The sequence below is a fragment of the Tachypleus tridentatus genome, chromosome 12 (assembly GCF_004210375.1).
Source record: "Tachypleus tridentatus isolate NWPU-2018 chromosome 12, ASM421037v1, whole genome shotgun sequence".
Taxonomy (NCBI): domain Eukaryota; kingdom Metazoa; phylum Arthropoda; class Merostomata; order Xiphosura; family Limulidae; genus Tachypleus; species Tachypleus tridentatus.
The window spans coordinates 84,873,376-84,896,946 of NC_134836.1; the positions used below are offsets into that span (position 1 = coordinate 84,873,376).

Here is a 23,571-nt window from a genome sequence, read left to right on the forward strand (position 1 = left end):
CTTTTTCCAGTTAATGAAAAAAAAAAGATACTAACCAAAAATGACACATCATGCAACCTTTTAACCAACTGTGTACTAGCAGTATGTTTCTCAGGGGCTCTAGAACAATTGTGTTGTGATAGGTCTAGAGAAATCTATATTCAGTAGTTGTCAACATTTCAGGACAAAACAAACTATGATGCAATATTGATGAAGATAGTTCACTTATGTAAAAGTACACATAACATTTTGTGAACAATCTGTATGTGATGAAGTAAAATGGATATTTTCAGATTCAGTATACAGGAATTACTGTAGAACATGTAAAAATTTCAAGGTAGTGAAACCATGACAGGCCTTTGTAATAAATGTTTGATTAATTTATCTTATTTAATGAATCAAATACTTTCACTTGGTGATGTTGCTTATGGTTACTTTGCTTAATGGCAGTAATTAAGAAAAAAATATTAACTATTGCTCACTTGCAGAAGATCCAAGTCAAGGAACTGGAGTTTGTACTGAGATAAATGTGAAACTGTACTGAATATGTTCAAGGAATGTGTACATTACTTCAAAATTTAAAATTGTTTTGCACAATAGAATTTTATCAAATAGAGGTTTTAGATATTCAATAACAAAAAGTCCTGTATTTCATTAGAAGTATTACAATCAGAAATGTGTGACTGTTTGGTAATTCCAATGGAATATCAGTTTCTATACAATAGTTATGGATGTTAAATGTACTAACAACTCTTTCTATAGTTCTAGTAAATATGTTTTACAACATAAATGCTATTTTGTCAGTGATGTCGAGAAACCCACTTGTTGAGAAATTTATATGCAAAAACGGCTCGTTTGGGTTGAGAAAATATTTTACATAGAAGAGCGAACAACGTTTCGACCTTCTTCAGTCATCGTCAGGTTCACAAAGAAAGAGGTAACTGACCGGAAGCTGACCACATGTTTGAAAGGGGTTGTGTAACTGTGTGTCGAAATGTAGAGGGCGGTGTTAGATGTTTCAATCTATAATTTTATTTATTTTATTATATTAATATAGGTATAAAGGAGTTCCTTTATATTGGTTTATTTTGGGTTTAAGTTGTTGTATAAGTAAGGCTTCTTTAATTTTGCATTTGTTTATGTTTGTTTCTTTATTTAGTATTTGAGTGTTTTCTATGGTTGTGTTTATTTGACTTGCAGTGTTCGAAAACGTGTGAAGGTGACTTTTTATGTTCTTTGAATCTGGTTTCCATTTTTCTACTTGTTTCTCCAATATAGAAGTCGTGGCAGTTATCACATTGTATTTTATAAATAATGTTGGTGTGGTGTTTGTCAGTGTAGTTTTTTACATAGTATAGACCTCAGTTTTGTGCCGGGTTTTTGAATAAATTTGGTATTAACTGGAATGTCATATTTTGTTACTAATTTTTGCCAAATGTTTATTTGTTTGCTGATGTCAGGAATATATGGTATACAGCAGTATATGGTTTCGTGGTTTTTTGATTCGTGAGCTGTATTTACTTTAGTTGGTTGATTTTGCTTTCTGTGTAGGTGTGTGCTTATAATGTTTTCTACGGTTTGTGGAGGGAACTTATTGATGTTGATGAAGTATTGTTTTATTTTGTCTAATTCATCGTTAATTTTATCTGGTGAGTATAGTTTTATTGCTGTATTTATTTGGTTTCTTAGTAGGTTGAGTTTTTGTTTTGTTTCATGTGCTGAGTCCCAAGGAATGTATAGTACAGTGTGGGTGATTTTCGGTTTTGAATTGTGTGTCGGTCCTTGTAATTTTGAGGTTAAGAAATGATATGTGATTGCTTTCTTCCTGTTCACATGTGAAGTTAATGTTGGGATGTATAGAGTTAATGTGATTTAAAAAAGTAAGTATGTGTTCTGTAGATTTGAATCCCGCAACCTACATGTGTCATCTACATATCTGTACCGGTATAGTGGTGGATGTAATGCTGTGTTAATTGCTTGTGTTTCAACTTGTGTCATAAAAATATTAGCTAGAACTGGTAATACTGGGTTGCCCATACTTAGGCCATTTGTTGGTATATAGTTTTGCTTGTTGAACATGAAGTTTGTCTTTATCGTGGTGAATTCTATGAGGGTTTCTAACTGGTTACTGGGAATTTCTATAGTTGGGTTAGGGTTTTGGATATAGAGTTCTAAGGCTATCTTGCAGGCTTCAGTGATTGGAACTTCTGCAAAGAGGGATATAACATCGAAACTGGCCATTAAGGCTTTATGATTAAGTTGATTTAGATTAGACTTGAAATTAAAAGAGTGTTTGATGAATGAGCTGGCTGTTGTTACATATTTGGAGAATGCCCATGCTATGTATTTACCAAGATTGTAATTAAACGATCCATATGTGGGCATTATTGGTCGTAATGGACAATCTGGTTTATGAGATTTGGGGATGCCGTATATTTGCGGTGTGCGTGAGTCGGTTTAACGTAGGTAGAAATAAAGTGTTTGTGAAATTGTGTTGGCTTTTTTCATTTGTAGTAGTAATTTGTTCAGTTGTGTCTTGTGTGTCTTTGTTGGATTTGTGTTTATTTGTTTAAATTTGTTCGTGTCTGATAGGATGTTATTCCTTTTTTGGATGTATTCATTCGTGTTCATTATGACTATAGCGTTACCTTTATCTGCTTTTAGAATTTTTATGTTTTTGTCTTGTTTTAGGTTTTTAATGGAATTAATGTCTCTTTTTGTAAGGTTGTTTTTTAGTTTTCTGTTTTGTGAAATTATGTTGATGGTTTTGTGAGAAAATTCTCACAAAATGAATACATCCAAAAAATGAATAACATCCTATCAGACACGAACAAATTTAAACAAATAAACACAAATCCAACAAAGACACACAAGACACAACTGAACAAATTACTACTACAAATGAAAAAAGCCAACACAATTTCACAAACACTTTATTTCTACCTACGTTAAACCGACTCACGCACACCGCAAATATACGGCATCCCCAAATCTCATAAACCAGATTGTCCATTACGACCAATAATGCCCACATATGGATCGTTTAATTACAATCTTGGTAAATACATAGCATGGGCATTCTCCAAATATGTAACATCAGCCAGCTCATTCATCAAAGACTCTTTTAATTTCAAGTCTAATCTAAATCAACTTAATCATAAAGCCTTAATGGCCAGTTTCGATGTTATATCCCTCTTTGCAGAAGTTCCAATCACTGAAGCCTGCAAGATAGCCTTAGAACTCTATATCCAAAACCCTAACCCAACTATAGAAATTCCCAGTAACCAGTTAGAAACCCTCATAGAATTCACCACGATAAAGACAAACTTCATGTTCAACAAGCAAAACTATATACCAACAAATGGCCTAAGTATGGGCAACCCAGTATTACCAGTTCTAGCTAATATTTTTATGACACAAGTTGAAACACAAGCAATTAACACAGCATTACATCCACCACTATACCGGTACAGATATGTAGATGACACATGTAGGTTGCGGGATTCAAATCTACAGAACACATACTTACTTTTTTTAAATCACATTAACTCTATACATCCCAACATTAACTTCACATGTGAACAGGAAGAAAGCAATCACATATCATTTCTTAACCTCAAAATTACAAGGACCGACACACAATTCAAAACCGAAAATCACCCACACTGTACTATACATTCCTTGGGACTCAGCACATGAAACAAAACAAAAACTCAACCTACTAAGAAACCAAATAAATACAGCAATAAAACTATACTCACCAGATAAAATTAACGATGAATTAGACAAAATAAAACAATACTTCATCAACATCAATAAGTTTCCTCCACAAACCGTAGAAAACATTATAAGCACACACCTACACAGAAAGCAAAATCAACCAACTAAAGTAAATACAGCTCACGAATCAAAAAAACCACTAAAACCATATACTGCTGTATACCATATATTCCTGACATCAGCAAACAAATAACCAACATTTGGCAAAATTAGTAACAAAATATGACATTCCAGTTAATACCAAATTTATTCAAAACCCGCACAAAACTGAGGTCTATACTATGTAAAACTACACTGACAAACACCACACCAACATTATTTATAAAATACAATGTGATAACTGCCACAACTTCTATATTGAGAAACAAGTAGAAAATGGAAACCAGATTCAAAGAACATAAAAGTCACCTTCACACGTTTTCGAACACTGCAAGTCAAATAAACACAACCATAGAAAACACTCAAATACTAAATAAAGAAACAAACATAAACAAACGCAAAATTAAAGAAGCCTTACTTATACAACAACTTAAACCCAAAATAAACCAATATAAAGGAACTCCTTTATGCCTATATTAATATAATAAAATAAATAAAATTATAGATTGAAACATCTAACACCGCCCTCTACATTTCGACACACAGTTACACAACCCCTTTCAAACATGTGGTCAGCTTCCGGTCAGTTACCTCTTTCTTTGTGAACCTGACGATGACCGAAGAAGGTCGAAACGTTGTTCGCTCTTCTATGTAAAATATTTTCTCAACCTAAACGAGCCGTTTTTGCATATAAAAATGCTATTTTGTGTCTAATTTGTCTGAAGCTATATGTTTTTGATAGTGTAATACATTTAACTGTGAACTGAGCATAAAGTAAGATAAATGTGTTTTAATTATATATAAAATAAATTGACTACTGAAAAATGCTATGTGATTTAAAAGGAAAGTAATTTTAAATGTAATTTCTAATGTTTAAGTTTTAAATTTCAGTTCAAAACAAATGGGAACAAATTTATTGTCCTGGCTACTCTCCTCCTCCCCTTCAAGAGCACACATTAGTCTCATGGAAGGTAATAGTAACTGAAAGTATTATTTTTAATGTTTTATATCTAAAAGAGTAGAAAGTAATGAAAAAGTAATCACAACAAATTTAATTATGATATTTCTAACAGTATAGAGGTCCTCTTAAAGAGTGTACAAACTGATTCTTGTTTACAGACTTGTATAAGGATTTCCTTTTGTTTCATGCCTTATAAAATGTCATATAGTGCAATGTTTTTCAGCCTTTCTTGGTTTTTAACCCAAACACTGAATACATGCTAAATAAGTACAGTGTTTTTGGTTGAATATTGCTTTGATCAACCCCTAAAATATTTGTACGTATTATTGGAAAGAGCATTATTGTGGAAAGTGTAGTATAATGGAATACAAGTATGTTACATGTCTTCTTAACAGACCTGCAGTATTTATGAGTTTTCTTCTAAAGTAATATTGTGGTAGTAGTAATTCTTGTACATGTAGTTCTTGATTTATACAATTGTTACATTCCAGCAATTGTTTCTGTAAATCAAACATTTTCACATAAGTATATGCAATGAGTGCAATCCCAGTGTGAATGCCATTAGTTAAGCCTCAATATGCTGCCCAGATAACTGTAATGTTATTGTCATTGTAGCATTGTTGTTTTTGTTTTTGAATTAAGCACAAAACTACACAATTGGCTACTTGTGCTCTGCCCACCACAGGTATTGGAACACAGTTTTTAGCATTGTAATTACACAGGCATACTGCTGTGCCACTGTTATGTCACTTCAACTATTGTGTGTCGCATTATCATAGATGTTATCATAATACAGTATTTGCATTGGCTAAACTTTCAAGCACACACTGAGTAAATGCCTCTAATTGTTCCATTACAATATACAAATCACTCAAATCACATTAATTCAAATTTGCCGGCACATAAATCGAAAAATGGTGTTATTTCATCAGTCATGTTAATACAGAAATGCATAAAATGGATTTGCATAAATCAAGAACTACCTATATTTTTATTACAATCTTATCAATGACAAAATGATTTGATTCCAGTTGATTTTGCTTTTTCCTTCTAGGATAAACTGTATGTATTTGGAGGGGAAGTAGGATTTGCATCTAGGGGAGAGACACCTTTGTGGGTATTTGATACAGGTTGGTATCCTCCAAGGGTGATTAAGGGTGCAAACATTAAATACTTTCTTTTTCTTTTAGAAGTGTGTGGTGATTACAAGGAAATCTCCATATTCAAAATGAGAATATTTTAAAAACTATTTGATCTGTAAAATTGAATTTCCCTAGAGGCAGGGATAAAATCATAAGTTTCATTCAATAAAGTTTCAACATGGTAAAGAGCCTGTCACAAAAGATTTTAATTATGTTTTCTGTTCATTTTTAATCAGCATACCAAACTTATCACTAAATGAAGCTACTGAAAACATCTCTTTTAGACAGTGTTCATGAGTATTCACATTATCCTTCACACTGATGCACATTCCATCAACATCAAATATTTTGTATTCTTGGAAGACAGAGAAAGAGAAATAAAAGTAGTGTTAGTTTGTGAGAAAAAGGAACTTAGGTATATAGTATAGTATGGTTTAGAAATTACCTTGGAAGCTATCCAGAATTATCTGAAAATACTTGAAAATAAGTGTTCCATTGATTACATTTTGTTCTAAGACAGTTTGATTTATAGTCACTTTGTAAAAAATATTACAATACTGTTATATTCTTTTTAGGTTGTATAGATCTTACAATTATACCAGCTGAGACATGCAAAACATTTCAACCAAATTAGTGTTTTTATTGCATCATTTTTTTTAAATACAGAATTTCTAGAATAATACAAAAGAATCATAATTGCAGACAGAAATCTGCAAGTCCACTTGTTTCAAGCCTAACATAAGTTAAACCTTTATTAACCATTTCGGCATGGTTAGCGACCGCAGTAGACTTGAAGGCTCAGCGCTGCAGGTGAACTTTGTCGACAAGATGTAAACAACATACCCTCATGGCTAATTATCATAATCACACAGGCCTATAGACTCACTTGAGGCTAGAACCACGTGTATTCATTATTTATTTGGGATTCTCAGCAGGTACTTAAACCATAGGTCACATAATTTCTTTGTTTTCTAGCCTGTGTAGATCATATTGTTTATTGTTTTAGAAGACGCCTTTCTTGCATATTCTGTTGATACTTGCGATGGTGTTACAATGCCGAAAGGAAAAGCTTATACCACTAAAGAAGTAATTGATATTTTTAACAATGAAGAGAGTGACAAAGAGTTTGAGACAGATGATAATGAAAGCCTACTTGTAACAGACGAGAGTGATAATGAAGACATTTGTGGCCTGGAATCTGCCCCTGCTTTAGGTAAGCACATGGTGTATTTGGGTGTAGTTAGGGTCATATAACTTATTGCATAAACTGACTGGCCAAGGCTAGTTCTTTTTAACAGATATATAATATATTGTGCAGACTGCAAGAGCAATGGTGAAAACCTGGCATCTCCAAGGCTATTCAGAGAGAAGATTATTCAAAATTTGCTGGAGGGATATGTCAGAAAAGCCAAACGAAAAGGAAGACCAAGTACTGATAAAGATCAGCACCTGGTGGAAACACATAGTATTGGACAATATGAGGACAAAAAATACAAACCTGATTGTACTGTTTGCAGCGATAGATACACAACTGGATGGAAAAGAAAGCAAACTAATTATTTCTGCAAACAGTGCAATCTCCACATGTGCTTTTTACCATGCCATGAGATATATCATAACCACAAAGACTATCGGCAGGCTGCTGGACAAATTGTATACAATTTATAATAAATTATTGTGCTTTACATGACACTTCTTCGTTGTGTATCAGGATGTCTTCCTTTATTCCTGTTATTCTTGTGTATTGAATTTAACATATATAGTATTGGGTACAACCACTGAACATTTCAGGGACTTTTGTTGAGTTATTGCCGAGATATCATGCTTTTAGTACTGATACCGTAATTAGTTGAAGTATCAAAAATATATATTCAGCGCCATGCCAAACATTACAAATTTTTATTCAGTGCCGAAAGGGTTAATTATGGCATATATTTGATAAGGAGATAAACAGCTACTTAACTTGTGTAAATTTTTTGATTAGACCTTTTTAAAAGATGTGATAATATTTTGCTGTACAAAGTGTCTATCAAAGTATAATTATATCTGTTTGTTTGTCTATGTCCATTGAAATAAAAAGTGTGCACATGCACATTTAAGTAGTAAGATATGAACACATTTTCAGGATAAATAAAAATTGAGTATTATTTTGATAGACATTTCTGTGTGTCATTCCTTAATATGCAGCTAGTGATATTATGTGTATCCTTCCCTTTTTCATGCTTGAAAGTATTATCTGAAACAAATTGAATCCACTTTCCTAAAAAGAAAACTCTCTATATGTCTTGCACACAATATTTTGAGCAATTGCTTTTTACTTTAAATATACCTGGAATTATGTTGTTGGAAATTGTTTTAACCAAATATACTTGTATTGGAAAAGGAACTTTATGATTCCAAATTTGCTATGTGTATCTACAAGATATGTAGCAAGCTTTTAGTAAATTGTACAAGTCTGTTGTACACAAAGTACCAGATGTGTTACAAAAGTACTTGTATTTGTGATATTTGTTTTAATTAACTATATCAATCTTAACTCTACCTCCAATGTTGGAGTGTAAGTATTTGCTCATATAAATCATAAAAGTACTTTTCTCCACTGTACAGTTTGTATATTGTATTTGTATAATCTTTAAAGCATTTTAAATGCATATACAGTTTTTTTTTATCAGTATTCCTGTGTGTTGTTTTTAGCACTTACTAACTTCCATCAACTTTCATTGAATCAGCAATGTAGGAGAAAATGAATGTTTGACAACTGTATCATCAAATGCATACTATGGTGTTAAATGGTACTTGGTAAAAAAGGTTGTGCTGTGTGTGTGCACTTGGACCCCTCTCCATCTCAAATATTATTAATAATTTCAAAATCAGTGTCTCTACGTTTGTTCTTTGGACTACAAGGTAGCTAGCTAGTCATTTGCTCCAATAGCCACCTGCTTATCTATCTTTTCTACCCCTTGGTGTGGATTCTTGTATGTGGTGAGAGGACCTCCCAGAGAAAGTTCTGTTTTTTCAGTTTACCTCCTCTGAGATCTAAACATCCACCCACATGTTTGCTGTGCATGGCGACCCGTGAAGGGGAGGAGAGGTTCCTGGTGGTTGAGGGATCCAACCCTAACACACCAGTTTGGCCTTGAATTTCTGTAGACGGGCAGCCTTTGGGTGGCCTCCCTTGGGTCAGTCAGCTGGTCCACTTGGGCTAGAGTCAACCAAATACCAGTGTTCGAAGTTCTCAACAGGTGTTGTGGACATTGTGTCTGATGCTGGTGTTTGGGTATCGTGCTCACGAAACCTTGGCGTTGCTGCAATGTTCTTGCATGACATTGTAGTGCGTCCTCTCATAGGGCTCCATGGTGGGTGGGGTCAGTGGGTACTGAAATTTTCCTTTTCTCCTATGGATCCTCCAACAAAAAATTCAAATAAGATAGTGAAAAAACAGTCAATAGGTAAACAACCACGTCTTGAAGACTCTGAACAGCAATCTTCAACATCTGTAACACCTGTACCTCATTTTCTTATATTACATTCTCTTTCAGAAAAACCTTTAGGGCAAATGCCCTCCTTTTTTATTCAGAAGGGACTAGAATGACTTGCCGGCTCTCCAAAGTCAGTAAAGAAGCTTCGATCTGGAGACATATTGGTTGAAACATCCACATCCCAACACATTGAACTCCTCTTGAATTCAAAGGCAATTGGATATGTACCTGTTGAGGTTACCCCTTATGCTACCTTGAATTCATCATGAGGAGTTATTGTTGAGAAAGATTTGTAGAACGTCCCCGAGTCAGAGATTCTCGCTGGTCTCTCCACTCAAGGAGTTTCTGCTATGAGGCTCATCTCCACTCTCAAAGATGGAGTTACACTGCCAATAAATATCCTCGTTTTGACATTTACATCACCATGTGCACCTGCCACCATCAAGGCAGGTTATCCAATTTGCATGGTAGAGCCCTACATTCCAAACCCTATTCGATGTTTCCAATGTCAGAGGTTTGGCCACTCAAAGAGATCATGTCGTATTTCCCTGACATGTGCTCGTTGTGGTGACAAGGACCACTATGCCTGTGAGTGTGACCCACATTGTGTCAACTGCAATGGTTCCTACCCATCCTACTTTCATTCTTGCCCAAAATGGTTGGAGGAAAAAAGAGGTGCAGCATTTGAAAATGACTCATAACATTAGTTATCCTGAGGCTCGGAAATTGCTGTCTGCCACTCCATCTTGGACATATGCTGCTGCACTTCGTTCCACAACTACAGTGGGAGTGCAGACAGATCTCTCTGTGCCTCCAAGAGAATCGTTTTCAAAACAAATGAAGAGCCTTTTGACCTCCATGGTTAAAAAGGTTGATGAATTGACTTCTACACTCATCTCTGTTCCTCCCATACATTCCAACAAACCTCAAGATCCACATCCTTCAGTTTCAAATACAGGCATTTCTTCTGATACATCTTTTTCTCCATCTCCAAGATGCAAAACAATCATTCGTGCGCATCCTCAGTCACTGGAATCCCCTTCCAACAACAAAGACCTGCCCAATCGACCCAGGGCAGGATCCATGGAGGTCGATAGACCTCTTCCAAATAAGGGCAGTAAGGAAAAAAGATGTGGTCATAGACAGAAGGGTTCTCCAGCCACTTTGCCTACCCATCATTAAAAATGGCCACCTTGATACAATGGAACTGTCGAGGTTTACGTTCTCATCTGGATGATATCAAAACACTGATTGCTTCCTACCATCCTGTATGTCTTTCCTTACAAGAAAGATTTCTAAAACCTGCTGATACAGTCACCATTCAGCAGTTTTCTCTGTACAGAAATGACAGGCTGTGTGATGGACAAGTACATGGAGGGGTGGCACTATTGGTTGATCAGCATGTGCCCACCCTGTCTTTGTCACTCAACACACCCTTGGAGGCCGTAGCCATCCGTGTTTCCTTGGGTCATACCATCACTGTTTATTCTCTCTACCTGTCACCCGGAGAGACATATGATCAATCAGACCTTGATGCTCTCATTGAACAGTTGCCATTTCCCTTTCTAATCCTGGGGGACTTTAGTGGACATCATCCCCTCTGGGGAAGTGCTGTTATTGATAGGAGGGGTCGCTCTGTAAAGTGTATGCTCTCTGATCACAACCTTTCTCTTTTCAGTAGTGGTTCTTCCACTTATTTTTACACACCTAGTCAGTCCTCTACTGCTATTGATCTCTCAGTTTTCTCCCCTTCATTATTTTCCCATTTTTCATGGAGGGTTGACAATAATCCACTAGGCAGTGATCATTTTCCTATACTTTTGAGAGAGACTGGCCGTGGTCGATGCCACCCTACCCGCGTGCCCCGGTGGAAGCTGGATCAGGCAAACTGGTCTACTTTCACTGCTCTTGCAGAACTTGATCCTGCCATCATTAATCAGCCATCAATAGATGACTGTGTGGCAGCAATAAGTGACTGTATTATACAAGCAGCTGCTCAGTGTATTCCTAAAACTTCAACATGTTTTCCACGATATCCTCATCCTGCTTGCCACGGAAGGCTCAAAAACGGGCCTGGGATACTTTTATATCCCACACTTTCGAACCTCATCACTTTCCAACGGGCCTATGCACATGCTAGGTGGGTAGGATGTCTAAGCCAGAAGGAATCTTGGATTAAGTTCACAACTAGCATATCTTCTACCACAAGTTTCGGGGTAATATGGGACAGGATTCAAAGGGTCAGTGGGTACTACAATTCTGTCCCCCTCCTGATCTTACTCTCTGATGGCCAAGAGGTAGCTGATGTCCAGAGCATCACCAATACTCTAGGTGAAAGCTTTTGCTGGGTATTTAGCATTTCTGCTTGTTCCTTCACCTTCTTGGTTATCAAGACTCGGGCAGAGCATTCACCTCTTTCCTTTCGAACTGACTGTATCTTTGAATATAATTGTCCCTTTACACTGGTGGAACTGAAAATGGCCCTTCATAGGTCTGGCAGTACATCTGTTGGACCTGATGATGTACACTATGACATGCTACGCTATCTCTCTCCTGCTTTTCCTTATATTCTTATGATTGTTTTCAACTGGATCTGGCAGGAGAATGTTTTTCCTGACGCCTGGTGCCAGGCTATTATCTTACCTTTCTCTGAACCTGGGAAAGATCCCAAGATTCTTTCAAACTACTGTCCAATTGCTTTGACGAGCTGTCTCTGTAAGACCTTAGAGAGGATGGTTAATTCAAGGAATCAACCAACCTCCTCTCGCCTACCCAGTGTGAGTTCCGACAACAGCATTCCCCTTTGGACCACCTAATTCGACTTGAAACATCAATTAGAGAAGCCTTTCTCAAACGACAATATCTTGTATCAATATTCTTTGACATTGAGAAGACTTATGACACAACATGGAGGTATGGCATTTTGCAAGACCTCCATATATTTGGGTTACATGGCCATTTACCCATGTTTATTAAAAAATTTTTAATGAACAGGAGATTCCAAGTTCATGTGGGTTCGACACTTTCCCGTTCTTTTGTGCAGGAAGTTCGGGTCCCTCAGGGCTGTGTTTTGAGTGTTACACTTTTCAGTATAAAGATAAATGCCGTCATTGAACAGCTCTCTCTCACTGTTGCAAATGGGCTCTATGTCGACGACTTTCACATGTCACTCGTCGAACATGAGATATATTGAGCGGCAACTACAATTGTGTACTGAAGTGAACTACGGCGAACGGCTTTAATTGTTCTCTCTCTAAAACCATTTGCATGCACTTTTGCCACCAACAGGATATTCACCCTGATCCTGAACTCCGTATCGGTGAAGTTTCGCTGCCAGTGGCCCCTGATACCAAGTTCTTGGAGCTTATCTTTGACTGTGAGCTGACCTTTATACCACACTTAAGGCAGCTACGGGTCAAATGCTCAAGAGCACTGAACATCTTTCGTGTCCTCTCTACCGCCAGTTGGTGAGCGGATCAATGTTCTGTGTTAAAGATGTATCGTGCTCTTATTCGTTCCAAACTCTACTATGGATCAATGGTCTATGGCTCTGCCAGACCCTCAGCCTTGAAGATGCTAGACCCCATTCATGATCAAGGACTTTGACTTTGCACTGGGGCTTTCTGCACCTTTCCAGTTCAAAGCTTATACGTATAATCTCATGAACCTTCTCTCCACCTTCACTGTTTGCAACTGTCTTTACTATATTCTTCGAAACTTTGTTCCTTACCAAAGCATCTCACCTGTGGAAGTGTTTTCCTTTCTCAGTGGGCCTTACTTTATCAGAACAGATGATCTGCCATTGCTCCTTTTGGCATTTGCATCCAGGTGCAGTTGGATGAATTGGGCCTGTCCTTGGATAACATTGCAGAATCTACTGGTCAGCCCATCCCCCGATGGCTTATTACAGCCCCCAAATGTGACCTTTCTTTAAGTCATCTGAAAAAGGCAGATAGTTCCGATTGAAAGTATCGTCTTTTATTTACTGAACATCTTTTGAACAATCATTCCATTCCAATTTATACGGATGGTTCCAAATCAGGTAATTCTATGGGCTCTGCCATGGTTTGTTGCAGTTCGGTGATTGCGCACAGAATCCCCTCTACAGCTTCTATGTTCACTGCTGAACTGTATGCCATTTCTCTTGCCCTGGATCATATTGAAGCTGAGCAGTACTCTGACTGCACTGTTTATACTGACTCGCTTAGTTCTCTACTGGCTTTGGAATCACTTCACGTTGGCTCACACCCTGTTCTCGCTAATATTCAAAACCGACTGGCCCATTTCTCATTAACATCTACTTCTATCCAGTTTTTCTGGATACCATGCCACGTTGGTATTCGCGGGAATGAGCTTGCAGACACGGCAGCTAAATCTATCTGCTCTGGCACTATCACCACTGTGCCTATTCCGTACATGGGCTATGGTCCTGTATTCAAGGCTCGGCTCCATGCCAGCTGGCAGTTCACTTGTAGTGAGCAACGCGACAACAAGCTTTTTCAAATAAAACCCTATATTGGGCTTTGGCCGTCTAGTTTCCGTAAAGTTCGAAAGGAGGAAGTTGTTCTAACTAGACTACACATTGGTCACAGTTTTTTCACTCATTGTTTTCTTTTATCTGAAAATGATGCACCAGTGTGTCGTTTGTGTAACACTCAAATCACTGTAAGCCACATTTTACTTTCTTGCCATTGTTACGACTCTCAATGACGGCACTATTTTAAAGATGTTCTGTCCCAGGGTTTGTCTGTAACACTGGACAATGTTATTGGTAATGGTGACACTGTCCACCTTGATAAAGTTTTTAGTTTTTTATTGACCATTAATTTTTTTAATCTCATTTAAGTGTTGGATATTTATTCATTACACCTTTTTAATTGTGGTTCCCTTTTCAGAGTCTCAATCTCTCTAGTTCAATTTGAAATTGGAAAATGGCCAGAACATTAAATAACTTGACTCCAGGACTGGAAAGGCCAACTTCAGGTGACTAACGCTGCTGTTTGAACTACCCGTTAGTCGTCCTGGCGGTTGTTATTACAATTTTGCTGCATGTCTTTTAACACTTTACCTTTTGGTATTGGCTATAATAACATGTAACCTGGAACCAGTACTGGAAAGACCAACTTCAGGTGACTGATGGTGGTTCTTTTACTTACCTGTTAGTCTTCCTGGTGGGTTATGATCATTACCATTCTGCTACTGGAAGTCCTTTACAACTTTGTAGACTGGATCTCAACATTAGTTTTATGCCATTTTCTGTTTTTAATTGCTGTTTTTTTTTTACCTTTGTTTCCTTATACGAATTTTACTACATTTACTTTTACCTTTTTACAGGACATTTGGCTAATTATTATTACAATTTTGCTATATGTGTTTTAACACATTTTTTATTTTCCTTTTGATAATGGCTGTTATGACAACATAACCTGGAACCAGGACTGGAAAGGCCAACTTCAGGTGACTGACGGTGGTTCTTGTACTTACCTGTTAGTCTTCCTGGTGGGTTATGATCATTACCATTTTGCTAGAGAAAGTCCTTTACAACTTCTCTTACTCTGCTTTCTCTCTTAACATTGTAGGCTAAGTGTCAACATTGGTTTTATGCTTTTTCTGTTTTTCAATGATGTTTTGTTTTACCTTCATTTCCTTTTATGTATATTACTACATTTAATTTATTTTTACCTTTTTACTGGATGTTTGGTGCAGATAGCTTAGCTGCTTTTAGCCATGAAACACTAAATCAATCAATCAATCAACTATCTTTTCTACTTTTTTATTAAAGATAAGTAAAGACAAAAGTGTTAAGAAATGTATCCTGCTCATGTTATCCTCAGTTCTGAAAAGTTCTTAAAATCATCATGAAATAATTTCCAACAGACAGAAAACACCAACCACTTCTAAAGTAATGTTGGTTAGTTGAATATCACAGAGTAAATGAAACATATTAAAGATTACTTGTTCACTTCATTAATATGTACTAAATCTTTGAACAGTAGGGGATATTTCTGAAGCAGAATTCAATTGAGTAACAGATTTATTGTTTTAGTGTCAAATGTAAAAGTCTAAGCTTCCAGTACCAACAGACTTGTATTAGATTTAAAAGAACATACATATAATATAATGTAGAAAATGTTTTCTGAATACAACTCCAGTAACCTGCACATAGGTATCATTACAGTGTAAAAATGATGGCTATTTCAGCACTTGCTAGCCATTCTGGAAAAATAGTTCAAATTTGAACTTTTGCTGTATGTGTCCATTGTTCTCTTAGTTGCTATTTTTATATAAACTGTGCTTATTGGTGGTAGGCATATATATTTGATGCAAATACAAACTATCCAAAATCTTTATGTTAGGTTCAATAATTCTTTGCTTTAATGATCTCATTGTACTACTATGATTTGCTGGTCCATTATTTTACACTTAAGTTAACAAGGGTCTAGTTTGTTTTATTTTCCATTTATTCACTTAATTTTACATGAAACTATTCTGTCAAGAAATTTTGGAAGGGCATTCAGTGTGCTCTAGATGAAGGGTTTTTAAAGCATTTACATGAACTATTTTATGGGTGGAATGGCTAAGATATATTTGCTCTCAGATACATGTATTTAAATATGCATGCAACTGAAAACCTAAAAATGAATTCATGCATGATGGTTTCAATATACATATTTCAGTCAGTTAGAAGAAAGCTACTGACTGATTATTGGAATAATGCAAAAAATAGTGATAGTTGGAAACATTAATATTGATTACCTGATTATTTTTGCATCATCATGAATAAGTTAAGCTGAATAACCTTATATTAATAAAGAATAATAATGAGAAATCACAATGGCAATATTTAAATTACTTGGACAGTTGGAATAATAATCAGAAACACTTATTTCAGTTAGTTTGTTATTTTCCTGATAATAATTTATTTAATTGTAGTCTTGATCTTTTAAGTTTCTTGATTTTTTGGAAATAATAACAATTTTATGAATTTTCAATACTTTGTTGTTTTGTAAGTGGTAATTGTAAAAGATAATTAGTATTTCATTATTTTAGAAACAAAGTTATGGGAAAAGAAACACTTAAACACTGCAGTTTTTGGCCAGCCATCTGGAAGGCGTGGACATACTTCTTTGAAGTACAATGGTATGATGTATGTCTATGGTGGCTACCAAGATTTAAAGGGATCGTTAGATGATTTATGGGCATTTGATTTTGGTAAGCTCCTTTCATGTGATCTTAACAAAGATTACTAAATATACAATGGAATGTTTAGATTTAATTTTTTTTAGAATCTAGTCATAAAAATATAGGAATGATACATGAAACAGCATTTGCTGCAGTTAGTTATAAAGTTTTATTAACCTTTTCAGGTTTGCATTTTTCATGCAGTTTAACACGTGACATTATTAGTTTTTCAAATTACTTACTCAAACTTTCCATATCAAACTATTCAGGAAACAAAAATATCAATAAAAACATACAAGTTTAAAGTTAAAGATTTTATTTTGGGTGAAGTGATAACAAATAAAATCCAAACTTTTATTCCTAATTTCAAGTTTTTTACTTCATAAATATTTTTTTCTGTTTGAATGCAAAATTATGTGACCTTATCTTGATATTAAGCATAGCTGTCAATTTGTATTTTCTGAAAACTAATGTTTTCTTTCTTGTATTGTGTTCAAAATAAAGTTACAGATTCTCCACATATGGATGATAAATGTTAAATGAAATAGACATACATCTGAAGTACTCAGCCTTTCCTTTTATTGACTCAAATTTCAGAATGTCTTTCATATAACCCTTTTGCAACGTGCTTGACATAATATACACGAGTTTTCCTGCTCACCTGCACACATTAAGTATTTGCACTATAACTTTTGATGCAGCATGTGTATCTTCACAAAATTTATCAGACTTGTAGTAAAGATTACAAAAAAAATCAGATTGTTGTAATGAAATGCTTTACTAAAAATTTGTTTGTGACTATATTGAGTCCATTTTGTTACTAGTCTGAGTACAAAGTGATTTCATGTTATGATTAAAAAGTATTAATTGCCCCAAAATCTCAAATATTATTTGTGTAATCTCTAAAACCTAAATATATTTCAAACATTTGTTTTCAGTAAAACTTAGTATTTTGTTATTTTCTATACTGTAACTATGTGGGGTCTTCAAGGTAATTTTTATACTAATGGTAGTACTGTATTTGTAATTTTTTTTTACTTAATTAAATAATGCCCTAAAGAATCAGAATAATGAAATGTAAGGAAGAAAACAATATCCCATATCTATCACAATCTCCTGAATTTCTAATTATGCAACAAGGGCTATTAAAATTTCTTCTAAGTTTGTCAATGTGTTTTCCATGGGAATTAAACTTAAATTTAAGAAAACATTAATGTAAAGTTTAGAGGAGCCAATGTAATATAATACATCATTAGATAGATGAAATCCTTGACTTTCTGTTGGTTATAAATAATATATAATGAATTGCAGAGAGAATAGTAGGCAATTTCTTAAAGAGAGAATGCAACAGCTGTGGATGGCAAAAGGGTTTAGTTGTCTGTGCGTAGTTCTGTAACTAAATAAGATTGAATGCTATAAAAATTATACTTTGACTGTAATGACAATATTATGAGTAATTTACTTAAAATTTTACACTTCTTGGAGGAGTAATAAATTGCAGTTGTGACGAAAAACTCTGAATTATGATGGGAAATCAAAGTTTCTGTAAATTATTTAACACTTATGCAATACGTCACATGAAAAGTGAGAGAGGAAACTTCTGGACAAATTGATATATAGCTTTTATTGCATCAAGAAAACTTTTTTTAGTCACATGGCTGTTGATAACGTGTGAGCCAACCTACAAGAAAGTGATTTCAGTATTTCAGAAGTAAAAACTTGTTGGAAATTCAAGATAATCTTAAAATTTAAAAATCTAAGGTTTTGGTTTATACACCAGAAACCTTTACTTTGACAAAATATTAATAATCCAACTATAAGTGGCTTTGCTCAGTTTATATCTATCATTTAGATTACAGTACAGTTTCATCTACTCCTCTGGTGATATTTATATATTCTTTAAGCTATTGTCTTACATCTTGTCTTTTCAGCTAAAAATTATTGTTGCCAGTCTAAATATGATTTGTATTTCTTGGAGAAAAAGGTATTCACTCTATTGACTGAAATAATATTTTGGTCTAAACTTGGAATGCAAGCATATTTTTATGATACTTTTTATTTTTGAGAAATGATTAGTAAAATAACATAAGAACAAAACACTAATATCATTGAAGATTTCTTACATAACTTGTGTAGAACAAATATGTGGAAGAGATGTTTCTGGTCAATGGCTAGAAGCATATTATTTAAGAGCTTAACAACCTAGTAATCAATGATTTCACTATATTGTTCTTATTTGAATAAAAATATTAAACTGATAAAAATCAAATTTAGTTAAAGTGTTACATGGCTACTATTTGTAGTGACTGTTTGAAAGTATCAAAAAATGTATGAAATACTAGTTTGTTGAATGATTTATATTACTTCAATTCTACCACATTGCTGGGAATTGCTAAAGTTTAATTTTGTATAACATATGAGTGCACCACACACACACACACACACACACACACACACACACACACACACACACACACTATCTGTTTGTGTGTCATACAGATACATCATTCAGGCCTCTCAATCATGTGAAAAACAATCTGTAGTTCATTTACTTTTGTTTGAAATAGACATAAAAATCTTTAAAAAGCTATACAAACCTATATTATTAACTATAAACAGAATTGAAAATTTTCAGTACTCTGGATATGATATTACTGTAATTATATAATACAGATTCATGGAAATTTAATAGTTTTGCAGTATTGTTAATGCAAAAGAATAATTCAGTCATTTTAATCAGCAATATCTTAACTTGCGTGGCAAATTCTCTCCCATCTCATACAAAGCAATGAATTTCTGTATGAAAATTTAACAGATTATTATATAAATTTACATTTATTATTATTAAAATATAAGTTATTTAAATACATTTTGATTTCTGAATTTTCTATATTTTTAGAAAAAGGAATCTTTGAAAAAGAACTGTTTTTGAAGCTATTCACTTGGTGGCTTACCATTGTTTTCAAATTATGTATACAAATTGCATTATGTAGTCTAGAAAATACATAATAGAAACTTTTGTGATTTATTACAACAATGATCATATTTATGCTTAGACTTGGAAAGGTGGCATCTTTACGTATTCCCACGATCGTTTGAACAGCCGCCACCACGCCATAGTCATACTAGTGTCCTACATGATGCAGCGATGTGGGTATATGGAGGAATGACAGATTTGCAAGAAAGAGGGGACTTTTGGAAACTTGATTTTCGTAAGATCACTTACTATAACTAAAAGGAATTGAAATATTAAAGTATTATTTTTATTGTATTTAAACTAATGCTCATTGATAGGTAGATGTGTTGAATCATTTAAAAGTATTGAAGCTTAGATTATGTTTATCCCTTTTTTAACATTTGGATAGAACTTGTATTACAGCATACATGGAATAAAATTGTTTACTAATTGTTTTAACTTTCTTTTAAATATAACTTTCTTCATCCCCACATACATGTGGAGGAAAAGAATGCATATACATTCTTTTAGATTATTTCTTTATGAGTTCTAAACTGGAGTACAAAAAGGAAGAGACTACAAGGCTGAAATGCTAATACTGATGGACCTTAGCCTTTTGTTACAGAAGTTGATCTTTTTCTATAGCTATTATGAACAATCAACATTATGAAACTACTAAAATATAGAACAGGAAAAAAAGAAAAGAAATATGTTGTCTCTGGCAATTCACTTATCTTCTCTAAGAATACTACTGACATTTGTGACAATGTAATCAAGTTCTACCATACAAAGTATGATTCAACAAAATATGAAGATAGTAAAAATGAACAAGAAATATGTTTTCTTTATTAAAAACAAGTATTCAAGAAGTGCCATAGGAAAGATAGTATACCTGATAGTGGTTGTTACTTGTACAAGAAAAATAACCAAAGAAACTGGTTCATCTTTTTTTTTTTTCTTTTTTATACGTGTTAAAGTAGACATGAAGCTCAAGTATGTGTGTTAGTTGGTGTTTTTTATTTAGTAGTGGTCCAAATAAGCAATGCACTGTCCCTTTTTGAAAATGATGCATCAACAGTAGAAAAACCACCATTATCCCATTCTCTTTAAAGTTGTGTTTGTATTCAAGAAAAGAGAATGAGATCAAGTAAAACATTTTTGTTTGCAATGTTTTTTATAGTCTCTACACTGTGAATAGGGTGTGCTGAAAATGAGTAAAATATTTTAGTCAGGACTATTAAGGGCCTTTTTATTATCTTATATATCACTGCACAACAATTTTTTTTAAAGTTTTGCTTCCTGAAGAGTTTTTAACTGTTTACCAGCAATAATGTATTTAATTGCATTTATGTTTCTAATATACTATTAAATTCAACATAATTATAAGTATTTTGCTCCTGATTTTCATTTGTATTCAATGTCTGGTGCGTCACGTTGCAGTGTCCAACAGTAGTCAGCAAGCATTGACAGATTCCAGTTGCCCTGATATTGTTTTTCCATTGTAGCAATGTCCTGGTGAAACCTTTTACCGTGTTTGTCACTGACACCCCCGAGATTTGCAGGGAAGAAGTCCAAGTGTGAGTGGAGGAAATGAATCTTGAGTGACATGTTGCACTTCATTGTTTTGTATGCTTTGAGAAGTTTGTCTACTAGCTGAATGTAATGTGGGGCTCTGTAATTTCCAAGAAAATTGTCAACAACGTCTTTGAATGCTTTCTGGGCAATCTTTTTGTGGCCCAACTAATATATCTTCGAACTGCTTGTCACTCATAACATGTCTGATCTGAAGGCCAACAAAAATGGCCTCTTCGATCTTGGTCTCAGTTTTTCTTGGGAACATCTGTCTTAAATAACAAAAACCTTCACCTTCTTTGTTCATTGCTTTCAAGAAATTTTTCATAAGTCCCAATTTTATATGAAGAGGAGGCAAAAAATCTTTGCCAGGTCAACAAGCGGTTCATGCACCACATTTTTCTGTCCTGGAACTAACTATTTACAAAGTGGCCAGCTCTGTCTAGAATAATGTGACTCTTTGGCATGACTGTCCCATTCACAGATGAAACAATAGTACTTTGTATAGCTGAGCTGCAGTACCAGTAACAGAGCAACGACTTTCAGATTTCCACAGATATTCCAGTTGTACTTGCTGCACTGGATGTGCTTCAGCAACATTTCTGTGTTCTCATAGGTTTCTTTCATGTGTGCTGCATAGCCAACAGGTATTGAAGAGTGAACATTGTTATTGTGTAACAGAACAGCTTTGAGGCTTAACATTGATGAATCAATAAAGAGTCGCCACTCTTGCGGGTCATGGTCACAACCCAAATCTCTGACCAGATCGTTTAATTCTGACTGTGTTATGAAATGTGGATTGCCTAAGGAGCATGATTCAAAATTTGGATTAATGTCACTGCCAGTTCCCTGCATTGCAGTTTCTTCATCTGGTTCGTCTAAGGTCCATTCCTCCGGTGGATTCAGAATTGGAAGACTATTGTCATGTGGCACGGGTCTATAGCATTTTATTTGTTTAAATAATTATGAAGTATTCAGTTAATAACAAAAATAAAAATCATTGTAAAGAAAAAAAATGTCACTGTGTTCTTTTTAGGTCCACAAAAGTCAACACAATAACTGAACAGCCTGTTTGTGGAATAGTTGCAAAAAATTAGCAATGACCTTGAGCAAACATCTGGCACAAGTGTGTAGCTACTATCTGGACATTCAAAAATGTCATATGCTAGACTATAGAGAAGGGGCCTGTTGTAAGCCACAATTATAAGGCAACTATTAATTTTACAGAGTAATTATTAATGAAAACAAACATCAATTTATAATTAGTTTATACTGTATTACTATTTTTAATTTTAATTTCTTTTATAATACTAATTAAATAGAGTTTATATGTACCCATTTCTGGAATTTCTGGAAAGTCATTAAAAATTGTGATCCTGCAAAAGGTTTGGTTAAAACTCCTGAAAATTGCTGTATATCCCCTGGAAAAGTGTCTGGTATTCGTATAGATGTATAACAAAGAATATTTATTTGGATTTCATTCACAGCTATAAAATAAAAATGGTACACTATTTCCAAATTCATTTACAATCTTGTTAGTAGGTCTGTTACACACAGTAAGTGCCAGGAGTCTGAAGTCATGCAACAGGAAACAAACTCATGGAAATGTTGAAAAGGAAACTGCATGGTGGCTCAACATATACAATAAAACAGTTCTTTGGAACAGCAAACAATGCTGGATGTAGAAGTAAGCTTAGTTTCATGAAGGTTAATTTAACTTGTGATTTATGCAACAACTCCGAATTATTAAAACTAATGAATAAATAAAAGAAATATTTTAAGCACATAAATTGTTTATCAAATTCACTATATATGTATTTTGTTCATTCACAATAGCTAAGTAACTATCAGTATAATTACATAGGCTGATTTTATTTTTATGCTGATCTAGTTTATGTCAGTAATCTTATCAACAAATTAAAATGATATAAACAAGTACATATTTATTATAATCATTAATAGTACTGTGTTATGCCTAATGTGAATATTTTTTCTACATAGCATGAGTTGGAGACCACAGGGTTTGTGGAGGTTAAAACTAGTAAGACATTAACAGCAACTAGAAGAATCTCAGTTTTCTCAAATGTTGGAGGAAGGGATGATCTGCAAGCTGAAATATTGTGGACCCTGAAAACCATGACATCAAACTTCATATGATTCATGCAGTGGTCTACCAAACCTGTTTAAATCTGTGTTTTAATATAGTCCCACTGCTCAAACCTTTGCATTATCAGAAAGGAAGTGTTCCTAAATGTCACAGTATCAGTTGGCTCTCTATTTTAGAAATGTATTAATAGAGCAAATGACAGTGAAGACAAATAGATACTTTGTATTATTTTTTGATGAGTCATTAAATAAAGTTATGAGAAGAAAACAACTTGATGTGCATATAAAGGTACAGTTACATTTTATCTATCTTCT

At 34.4% G+C, this 23,571-nt stretch overlaps 1 protein-coding gene across 11 annotated transcripts in view; it reads left to right on the forward strand.

Annotated features, from left to right (window-relative positions):
- Positions 1-23,571, forward strand: part of LOC143233864 (uncharacterized) — an 85,673-nt gene that overhangs the window by 19,102 nt on the left and 43,000 nt on the right. For 5 of the 11 annotated variants that reach the window (XM_076470674.1, XM_076470675.1, XM_076470670.1 and 2 more), the window contains 5 exons: positions 4,750-4,829; positions 5,874-5,949; positions 6,968-7,174; positions 16,491-16,652; positions 19,679-19,834. In XM_076470674.1, the coding sequence (XP_076326789.1) occupies positions 4,750-4,829; positions 5,874-5,949; positions 6,968-7,174; positions 16,491-16,652; positions 19,679-19,834 (681 nt within the window). The remainder of the gene's footprint in view (positions 1-4,749; positions 4,830-5,873; positions 5,950-6,967; positions 7,175-16,490; positions 16,653-19,678; positions 19,835-23,571) is intronic. The other 6 variants (XM_076470678.1, XM_076470677.1, XM_076470679.1 and 3 more) reach the window with 5 other exon arrangements.